This window comes from Chenopodium album, chromosome 15 (genome assembly GCF_948465745.1).
Source record: "Chenopodium album chromosome 15, dcCheAlbu1.1, whole genome shotgun sequence".
NCBI lineage: Eukaryota > Viridiplantae > Streptophyta > Magnoliopsida > Caryophyllales > Amaranthaceae > Chenopodium > Chenopodium album.
The window spans coordinates 9,299,554-9,309,966 of NC_137848.1; the positions used below are offsets into that span (position 1 = coordinate 9,299,554).

The 10,413-nt window shown below is 34.6% G+C and overlaps 1 protein-coding gene across 1 annotated transcript; it reads left to right on the forward strand.

The window, feature by feature from the left end:
• The first annotated feature begins 7,721 nt into the window (after window positions 1–7,721).
• LOC145580751 (uncharacterized) lies at window positions 7,722–8,225 on the forward strand. Its single transcript, XM_081637864.1, has 2 exons — window positions 7,722–7,975; window positions 8,084–8,225. Exons 1-2 carry the CDS (start codon window positions 7,722–7,724, stop codon window positions 8,223–8,225), a joined length of 396 nt encoding a protein of 131 aa, XP_081493990.1.
• The last annotated feature ends 2,188 nt before the right edge of the window (window positions 8,226–10,413 follow it).

Consider the following 10,413-nt stretch of genomic DNA (forward strand, 5'->3'; position numbering starts at 1 on the left):
TTAGATTTTGTCTACCTCGTGACACTATCTGTTGGGACTTAGAGAGGGATGGTGTTTAATCTCTAAGGTCGGCGTATCGGGCTATTTTTGGGGAAATGAATGTGGAGACAGTGGTCTCGTCTTGTGTTAAATTGTTTTTCTGGAGGGCTTGTCTGGAAAAAGTTATGGCACGCTAACACCCTTAGCTTCCTAGAGTTAAATTGTTTTTCTGGAGGTCTTGTGTTGGGGCTCTTCCAACAGCCCGTGGTTTACATATATAGGAGGGTGTTGAGTATTTCTCCAATGTGTTCTGTCTGTGGGGCAGAGGAGGAATCTGAGCTTCATTGTCTAAAGGAGTGTGTCATAGCGAGGCTTATTTGGGATGAGAGTGGTGTGAGTTGGGGTAGCAGCGCAGCACTTTGGGGAGGTTGCTTTGGCTTGGTTGGAGCGTTTACCTAGCAAGGAACATGGATTATTTATGACTATTTGTTGGGTAGTATGAACTGCAAGAAATAAATGGGTGTTTGAAGGGGAAGCTTGCAACCCCAAGAAATCGATTGTGCTCACGAGTGAGTTACAGAAAGATGATGCAGTTGTGGTTGGTGGGGGAAGCGCTGCGAGGCAGAGGTGGAATCTACCAGCTAGGGGAAGGGTGAAATTGAATGTTGATGCAGGTTTAGTCGAGGGAGTGGGATCCTCAGCGGGTGCGGTTGTGAGAAATGAGAAAGGAGATGCTTGTCTTGCAGCAGCGTGGTGCGTGGAGGATCGTTGGCAGCCCAACATTGTCGAAGCTAAAACTATACTACTGGGAATGCGGTTGGCGTTGGATCATGGTTTTAAGGAGGTCGAGGTTGAGAGTGATAGCTTGAGCATTGTGAACGCAATTCGTGCACGAGAGAGAGGGAATAGCTCTCTTCATATTATCTTGGATGACATCTATCACGTTGCTAGTTTTTTTTTGTTTATTTCGTGGAAGTTTACTCGTAGGGAATGTAATAAAGTGGCTCATAAATTAGCTCATTTGCCTCCATGGTCTGTAGGGTGTCGTGTATGGGAGTTTGACTTCCCATTACCTATTGTACCAATGCTTCTTGCTGATTCCACTACGAATGAATAAGATGCCCAACTTAGGGGCTTGTTTTCAAATAAAAAAAACAAAAAAAAATAAAATTCCCCTCTGGTTGAAATTGTTTTCCATGGTGAACTTTATATATATTCTAAAATTACATATATATTAAGATTATATATTGTTTTCCATGGATGTAATTACATATAAAAAGTATATATATTTTGAAATTACATATCTCGTCGGATACTCTGGATGTAAGTGACCTCTATTTTTCTTAAAATGTACTTCTTCGCTCCTTTAATAGACCACTCTCCTTCTCTATCAGTAACATTGTTCAATATTATATAACCCTTTTTTTTTTTACACAACCCATATCATTATAATTGAGCTTTGTCTAGCAAAGACACAAAACATAGGGGACATTCATCCAACCAAATATGGCACTCTAGTGTACATTTTTAAAGGAAAATTTACCGGGAATAACACGACATTGAAGTGGCCTTCCAAAAATAGCACCACCTTTCGATTATTTCAAAATAAAATACCTTTCACATACTTTCGCTATAAATGGTACAAAAAACTTGTAACTTGTTTTACAGGTTACCCCATGACACATGTCACAATATCTTTGGTTCAATTAGTATTTTACAAATTTGATTTAAAAAAACCTAAATAATAAAGTGAGAAGCTAAACAACACCCTTATTTTACCAAGTAAAGCCCACATTTAAATATGAATAGACAAACATACCCTCAGGTGTATTCCATGTTCTAAGTTAATCTAACATCCTCTCTTCCCAACAAACCACCACCGACCGAGAGCAAGGTCATCGAACACATCGTCGGAATTAAAATCGTTTTTTGGAGGGAGAAAACATCAATTTTTCCAAAACTCTAAGGGAGAAACACCTAAAATAATCAAAAGTCCATGGGAGATTCGAAAAGCGTTTTACCCCGTAGAATTTTCCAGTTTTTTTTGCGTTTTTTTATTTTATCATAACTTTTGATCCCAAACTCGGATTAAGACACATAATACATCGTTGGAAAGCTTTGAAAGTCTACTTTCCAACCCATTTATGTCACAATATCTTTGGTTCAATTTTTATCATTTGTAATCGTTTTTTTGTGTCCGATGACCTTGCCCTCAGTTGGTGGTGGTTTGTTGGGTGATTCCCGGTGAAATGGGAGTTGGGTAAGGGGTTTATTTTTATTTTAAAAATATTTACTTTTTTAAAAAAAATTTAAAGAAAAAATGTTTAAAAAAATTGGCCAAAGATATTAGGACACATGTCATAGATAACTATAAAACAGGTTACAAATTGGTCACGTACCATATATAGCGGACGTCTGTGAAAAATCGTTTTATTTTGAAATAATCGAAAAGTGGTGCTATTTTTGGAAGACCGCTCAAAGATCGTGCTATTCCCGGCAATGTTGGCGGAAAAGAAAAGGGGGTCGAAAACGATGATGGGAGCTAAGATGGGGTGGTTTCAGGTGGGGTGGGTCGGTGGGGGGGTGGTTCCCGGTGAAATAGGAGCTGGGTAGGGGAGTTTATATTTATTTTTAAAATTTTTAGTTTTTTTTTAATTTTTTAAATAAAAAATGTTAAAAAAATTTGGCCAAACATTTTTTTTTTAAATAAAAAAAAGTTATATTTTTTTTAAAAAAAAATTAGCAACTTTTCCTTTTCATTACTATGCTTTTAAAAATATACATTAGTGTTATAAGATATCTAAATATGGTCGACTATTATCCCATGTACTATCTAGAATACTCTAGAGTTGGGTATTTGGTCTTATCCATTGATGGAACCCTAGGTAATGTACATGTACATATATCCCATACTAGATGGAATAAGAGATACAACGTAACAATTTTCTCTCATCTCTCTATATTTTTTTTCCATATTTAACACGTTATTAGCACCATCTTTAATCAATTGAGCAGACGAAAAAAATTAATATAAAAAGGAAATCAGTCATCAAGGTTAGTGTTATTTATTTACTGAATTATATAGCATGAATTTCACCAATAAATCATTACTGCTAATTATAATTTGTATGATGTTGAGTTTTGTTGGTACTGCATAATACTATGATTGAACTATATTTTAGATAGGAAAATTTAACGGGAATAATCCAACCTTTTGTCCGTTCTCCCATATTAATCCCACCTTTTGTTTATTCCTAATTAGTCCAACCTTTTACCCCTTTTTTCTCACATCAACCCTTGCTAACTGGCAACCGGCTACACAAGTGAGGGTTATTATTATTGACTTATTGACTTTTGGTTTTCTTCCCAAATGAATGAAACTCCATTACTACTCCAACCACGACTGTCACTATCACCATCACCATCAAAAATCGAGCACCACCTCCATTTACTCCTCTCTATCCGTACTCCAGTCACTATTATCTTTCACTCCCGATTTACCTGGTGAAATCATCGAAGACTTTCGCACAGAAGATTGTTGTGGGTTCTCGAATCGAAGCGCGTCAAATGGAGGTATGTGATCAACGAACCCTAAATTCCTTTCCTTTTTTGAGTAATTGTATGTGTGTTGTGGAAATTTCGAATTTTTTGGTTGGTGACGCTTTGTTCCTGTGACAATTGTTTGGTTGTTTAGGGTAGTGTATTAAAAGTGCCTGTTGTTGATAATTGATTGTTGAATTGCGAATTATATGCTCTGTTTTGCTATATTAATTCTTAATTTGCGGTTTTGAACTTAGAATTGGTTTTAAATGCTGGATATTGTTGTGTATGTTGTGGTTTTTTGGTAGATGGATGATCCCTTCTCTGCTGTCACATAAAGTATTGGTATGGTGGTGTTTTTAAAACTATTTCAAATGGAGAGTTAGTATATAAAGGTGGAAAAGGGAAGACTTTTACCATTGATATTGACAAGTTGTGTTGGTGGTGGCTGGAAGATTTTGCCAAAAATTGTGGGGATTATGAAAAAATAGACAACCTGTTTTATTTAGTTCCTGGTATGGCCTTAGCTAATGGTTTGAGGAAGGTGTACTCAGACCATGAAGTGATGGAGTTGAGGAGTATAATTGAGAAAAGCAGATGTATTGAAATTCATTTGTTTGATGGAATTGTTTCCCCACAGTTAAACCCCAGTGAGCCCCCACCTGTTGTAACAAATTTTCAACCTTTACTAAAGCAAGATTCACAGCACAAGCTGCCAATAAGGAGGGCCCCACCCAAACATTTAATGTTAAAAGATGAGTCCAACCAGAAAGATGCTTGTACTTCAGTTCTTTGCCCTTAGATTCACATGAAGCTTGAGAAAGAGAAAGACAGAGCTACACATTGTGATGTCATGCCTTCATCTGAATCCTTGTTTAATGTAAGCTACCATCTTGATCAAGTAATTGTGAATTTGGAGGCAAGAACTTGTACTTGCAGGAAGTAGGACATGGTTGGAATTCCATGCTGCCATGCTGTTGCATGCATCTTTTTTTTGCATCAAAATGCTGAAGACTATGTTGATAAATGATACAGAAAGGATGTGTACTTGAAAGCATATGCAGGTTTTTTTTTTTTTTTTTTTTTTTTTTTTTTTTTTTTTTTTAAGTAAGGCTATGTTGTTAACCATTGACTTGTGTTGTTTGTTGGTTGTTGATAATATATGCTTATACTCTCAATTTCAGGGTCGATTCCACCATGTGAGGGGGAAAGACATTGGCTAAGAGTGAATTCTAGCCTAGAACCCCCTCCCATTAAAATAGGACCAGGCAGGCCTAGGAAAAATAGGATCAAAGATCCTTCCAAGAATCCTAAAAAACCAGGGACATTAACTCGGGTTGGAATGGAAATTACCTGTAGTGTGTGTAAAGAGAAGGGTCATAACAAAAGAAGGTGTCCAAACAAGGACATAACTACTGTGAGTGAACCACCAACAAAAAGAAAAAGGGGCAGACCAAGGAATGATCAATCAGAACCTAGACCAAATTCGACTGTACATCAAACACAAGCCTCTACTATGATGCAATCTGCTGGTCCCACTCAACAACAGCATCATCTTGCTACTGCACAACCTACCCAGCTCGGGAGAGGAAGGAGGATGATTAGAGGGGGAACTGGTTCAAGATGTGGTAGGGGTTCAACTGGTGGGAGGGGATCAAGAGGTGGAAGATCCTCTTCAACTTCATCTGTAGCTGGTAGCAACACAGGCTCTGTTGGTGTTGGGATTATCATTTCAGCTGATGGCAGTGCTATCCAACTAGTGAGTTAGCTCATTTCACTCTATTTTGTTTCATATTTTTATGTTCTTTTTTGTTCACTTAATAACTTTCATTTGTACACAGAGACCTTCTCAAGTTAGGCAAAATGTCCCTGGAACTCAAGGCAGCCAAGTTTGACAAGGTGTGATGATGTATTCAACACATCAACAACAAGTATTTTGAAGAAAACTAACATGGTGGCATGTAATCTTAGCCTATATTTTCAGTTAGGGAATATTTTGTGAACAATTTCTGATGTGCATAAAACTTGTTAGTTTTTGTGAACAATTTGGTTACTTTAACCTATGTAATATTAGTAAATTTTGATTAAGGAATTTCCTTTGTTTTAGGTTCATTTTTGGCCAAATTATTGTCAAGTATGTATGGTTAATGCTTTGCTCTATCCATATTGACAAGAATAATATGTAGAAATTATTCCTTGATTTATTTGCAACTTTAAAGAATTATGAACGAAAAATCAGAATGGTTGGGAAGAATTATGAACAAAAACTCAGTAATGGTTGGGAAGAATTTAGGGGAAAATACGAAACAGGGAAGAAGAAGGGAGCAGGGGTGGTTAAATAAAGGGGATTTTTTTCTTTTTTGTAAAGCTAGAAGTGCCACGTCAGCATTCTAACATGTTGTAACAGGTATATGACCTGCAAGGGTTGATGTGAGAAAAAGGGGGTAAAAGGTTGGAATAATTAGGAATAAACAAAAGGTGGGATTAATATGGGAGAACGGACAAAAGGTTGGATTATTCCCGTTAAATTTTGCTTTTAAATATGTGTGTTATCCTATTAATGCAAAGTAAATATATGGGTTTGCTTGTTGATGTGCTATTTGTCGCTACCATTAAGAGGAAGCCCCAATTAATCTCTGGGATAAACAAAATTTGTTTATCACATGACATTTTGGTAAATAAATCAACAACTTTATCCAGTCATCATCACTGTAGGACCCACTTTTATGGAAAAAGTTGTTGATTTATTTACAAAATTGCCATGTGATAAACAAATTTTGTTTATCCCAGAGATTAACTTGTATTTACCCATTAATGATTGATCAATGCACACTTTATTAAATTTATTGAATTGATAAACTACCTTATTTTTTTTATAATCCCTTATATGTTGAATGTAATTGGTATTTCTTATATTGTAGAGGTATTAATTCTCATTGACTTCATGATTATTATTATTGCTTGTTACTTTTATATAATATTATTTCTTTAATATTATATGTTTTAATGGATTATTTTTGATATAGTTCACTGTAAATAGCCAAATTCTTCTTAGTCACATGTTTTCATATCCTCTAATTCTGTAGAATAATTAACCATTATTTGCGATTGTTTCTAATTCCATCATTGTAATCTGAAATACTTATATGATTGCTTAAATTTTATTATGCCTTGTCTACTATGTATGCGGCTATGTATGGGAATATCTATATATTATGCATAATTGTATCATATAACAAACTAATTAGATCGTCTAGAATTTAATGATTATAACGATTAAAATTTATTAACTAGGTATACAGCTAATTAATTAGTGTGATATAGCAAACTAATTAATTAGCTCTTCTGGTATTAAATGGTTTTTTTAGGGTTCGTTTGGCATTGTTGTGGTTTTCTGTTTTTTGGTTTTTTGTTTTTTAAAAGTATATGATATATGTCCCATCATGAATCAAAAATTATATAAACTTATTAAAATCGTGATAATTTTGAAAACTGACAACAGAAAAGTGAAAACACCTTTTTCTTGTTTCCTGTTTTTGGTTTTTGGTTTTCAAAAAAACAGGAAACTGAAAATCAAAAATGATGCCAAACAAGCCCTTAGTTATAAGTTTAATATTCCATAATTGTATCTTTAAGGGTATGTGATTAAGCAGTTTCTCCATTTTATACGGAGTACTAATTCCTACGAGTAAAACAAGGCATACAACTTTAATTATGGTACTCAAAATTAGATTTTTTTTTTTTTTTTTTTTTTTTTTTCTTCTTCTTCTTCTTCTATGGATCACAAATACTTATAGACTAGTTAGGCACATGATAATTAAACCTATGATTGAATAACTTGTTATACCTTAAATTATCATGATTTTGTTTGACATAGTATTAATGTCAGAGTAAGTTTGGTATTGGTGGCAGATTAAAAGATTCGTACTTTGTTATAATAAGTTAGGCAAGTAATCTAGATATTGATAAAGCTATTTATATACTTGTTAGTTAAGGTTTCATACTTTGTTATGAAAATTTGATTAGTAAACATAATTGTGGTCTCATTATCAGTAACCTTCCTCAAGGTTCAATACGCAAATTCTATTATAGTAAATTACTTGAACTTAGTCTTGATTGAAACTTAGCATATACATATATATACATATTATTATACAATCTTAGTTCCTAATTTATAATATTGTTTTATATATCAATGAATCATGTCAAACCTTGCAAAACTCGAATTTGTTGCTCGTGATATTACTGGAAACAACTATCTGTCTTGGGTGTTAGATGCTGAGATACATTTAGATGCAAAAGGACTTGGTAACACTATAAAAGAAAACAACACTGCAACAACCCAAGATAAGGCTAAAGCTATTATATTCCTTTGCCATCACCTTCATGAAGGCCTTAAGACTGAGTACTTGACTGTTAAAGACCCACAAGTCCTTTGGAGTAATCTAAAGAAAAGGTATGACCACTAGAAAACTGTGATATTACCAAAAACTCGTTATAATTGGTTACATTTAAGATTACAAGACTTTAAGTCTGTAAGTGAATACAACTCATCCATGTTTAGAATTACATCACAATTGAAATTATGTGGAGAGAAAATCATGGATGAAGAAATGTTAGAAAAAACATACTCTACTTTTCATGCAAACAATGTTGTCCTGCAGACACAATACCGTGAAAAGGGTTTTACAAAATATTCGAATTGATATCTTATCTCCTTGTGGCTGAGCAAAATAATGAATTATTAATGAAAAATGATGAATCACGCCCAACTGGCTCTACTCCATTCCCTGAAGCGAATGCGACATCCCATAGTGGGAAAGAGCAAAAGGCTAGAGATCATGCCAGCAGCCGTGGTCGAGGCCGTGGTCGAGGTCGTGGCTGCGGGCGCGTACGTGGATATGGTCGTGGTCGAGGTGGTCATTTTAGGAATTCATACTCTTACCAGAAGTGGGTTAATAATGATGGAAATAAAAATTAGAAGGATAAAAAATGAAAATATATGCTACCGTTGTGGAGGAAAATGCCATTAGTCACGTGTGTGTCGCACATCAAAACATTTAGTAGACTTTTATCAACAATCAATTAAACAGAAAGGAAAGAAAGTTGAAACAAATTTGGTGTATGAGGATGGCGAATGTGATTTTGATTACGGTGATACAACTCACCTAGAAGTGGCTGATTTCTTTCATAATCCGGAAGAAAACAATTGAATAAATTATGATCCCCTGGCGAATAAACTCTATTAATTAACTTGCATTTATTTTATTATAGAATTTTATCATAGTACTATGAGTTTATGTTTCATGGGACATCTGTTTTTGGACAATTTTATGTTTTTGGACATTTTTTTTTATGTTTTCGGATATTTTATTATTATCATTTATTAATTTAAGTTATTTGATATTTTGAATCTTATTTTAGTTCCTTTAATTCTATTAGAATTAGGGGTGAGTGAAAATTCAGGGTACCCTGATATGGAACCGGAACCTGTTGATTAGGTTCCGATTCCGGGTAATAAAATTAGGAACCTGTTGCAACAGGTTCCGGTTCCGGGTAATAAAATTTTGGATCTAGAATCTGTAGGGTACCCTGTTAGTACAGGTTCCCTATAGGGTACATGAAACCGGAACCTATATGGTATTAAAAATTCTAGACAATTAGTGTTGGTTTGTTATATTTGAAGTACTATACTAAAGTTGTAAGCTTTTATTGTGATCATCTATTTTAAAAAAAAATAAATTTGTCACAATTTATCAAGTAACTATTAAACTTACTTTGACAGACAGGGTACCCTATTTAGGAACCGGAACCTGCAGGTTCCGGTTTTGGTTCTCAATTCTTAGGAACATGTTGCAACAGGTTCCGGTTCCGGTTCCTATTTTTAGGAACCTGTTGCAACAGGTTCAGGGTCCTGATATTTTTACAGGGTACCCTGCTACGCTCACCCCTAATTAGAATATGAATTCCTTTGGAGCTCAATCATCAACCAATGGTGAAGATTTATGTCTAGTTGATAGTGCTACTACTCACACCATACTTAAGAATAAGAAATATTTTTTGCAATTGATGATGAAAGATATTAATGTGAGTACTATATCAGGTAGTACAAAAATTATAGAAGTCTCCGGAAGAGCAAATGTTTTATTGCCAAGGGGAACAAAATTGGAAATTATTGATGCATTATACTCCCCCAAGTCTTACAGAAATTTACCAAGTTTTAAAGATATTCGACAAAATGGATACCATATTGAGATAATTAGTGAAGGAAATAATGAATTCCTTCAAATCACGAGTGTAACTCAAGGCAATAAACTTACTATGGAGAAATTACCTACATTCTCCACTGGTCTATACTATACAAAAATCAATACAATTGAATCACATGCTATAGTAAACCAGAAGTTTATTGATGACTTTAAAGTTTGGCATGACTGGTTAGTCCATCCCGGTTCAATAATGATGCGAAAAATAATCGAAAATTCATGTGAACACTCATTGAAGAGCCATCAGATTCTTCATAATAATTTTTCATGTACTGCTTACTCAATAGGCAAGTTAATACTTCGGCCATCACCAGCTAAAATAAATTCCAAATCAATTACTTTTCTAGAACGTATACAAGGGGATATATGTGGACCAATTCATCCCCCGTGTGGACCTGACAGGCTAAAGTCGTAATCACCCAATCAAAAATAATACCTAAATCCACTAACTATGTATATAGGGAAGAAGGGTCGAACCACAGGGAAACGAGTTAATTTATTCCTAATTAATCTAAATTATCAAGTAACCAAATTGTTATTATAAAAGGTAACTAAACTACTAAGAGTAAAAGTGGGAAGGAATAAAAGTAGGAAGGAAATCAATGAAATAAAAGCCTAGGGCATAGGT

What these genes read in the sequence shown, in the direction of transcription:
- LOC145580751 (XM_081637864.1), top strand. Translation starts at nt 7,722, where the DNA reads ATGTCAAACCTTGCAAAACTCGAATTTGTTGCTCGTGATATTACTGGA. An exon ending in TGGAGTAATCTAAAGAAAAG is followed by an intron (nt 7,976 to 8,083) that starts GTATGACCACTA and finishes ATCCATGTTTAG; the next exon opens with AATTACATCACAATTGAAAT.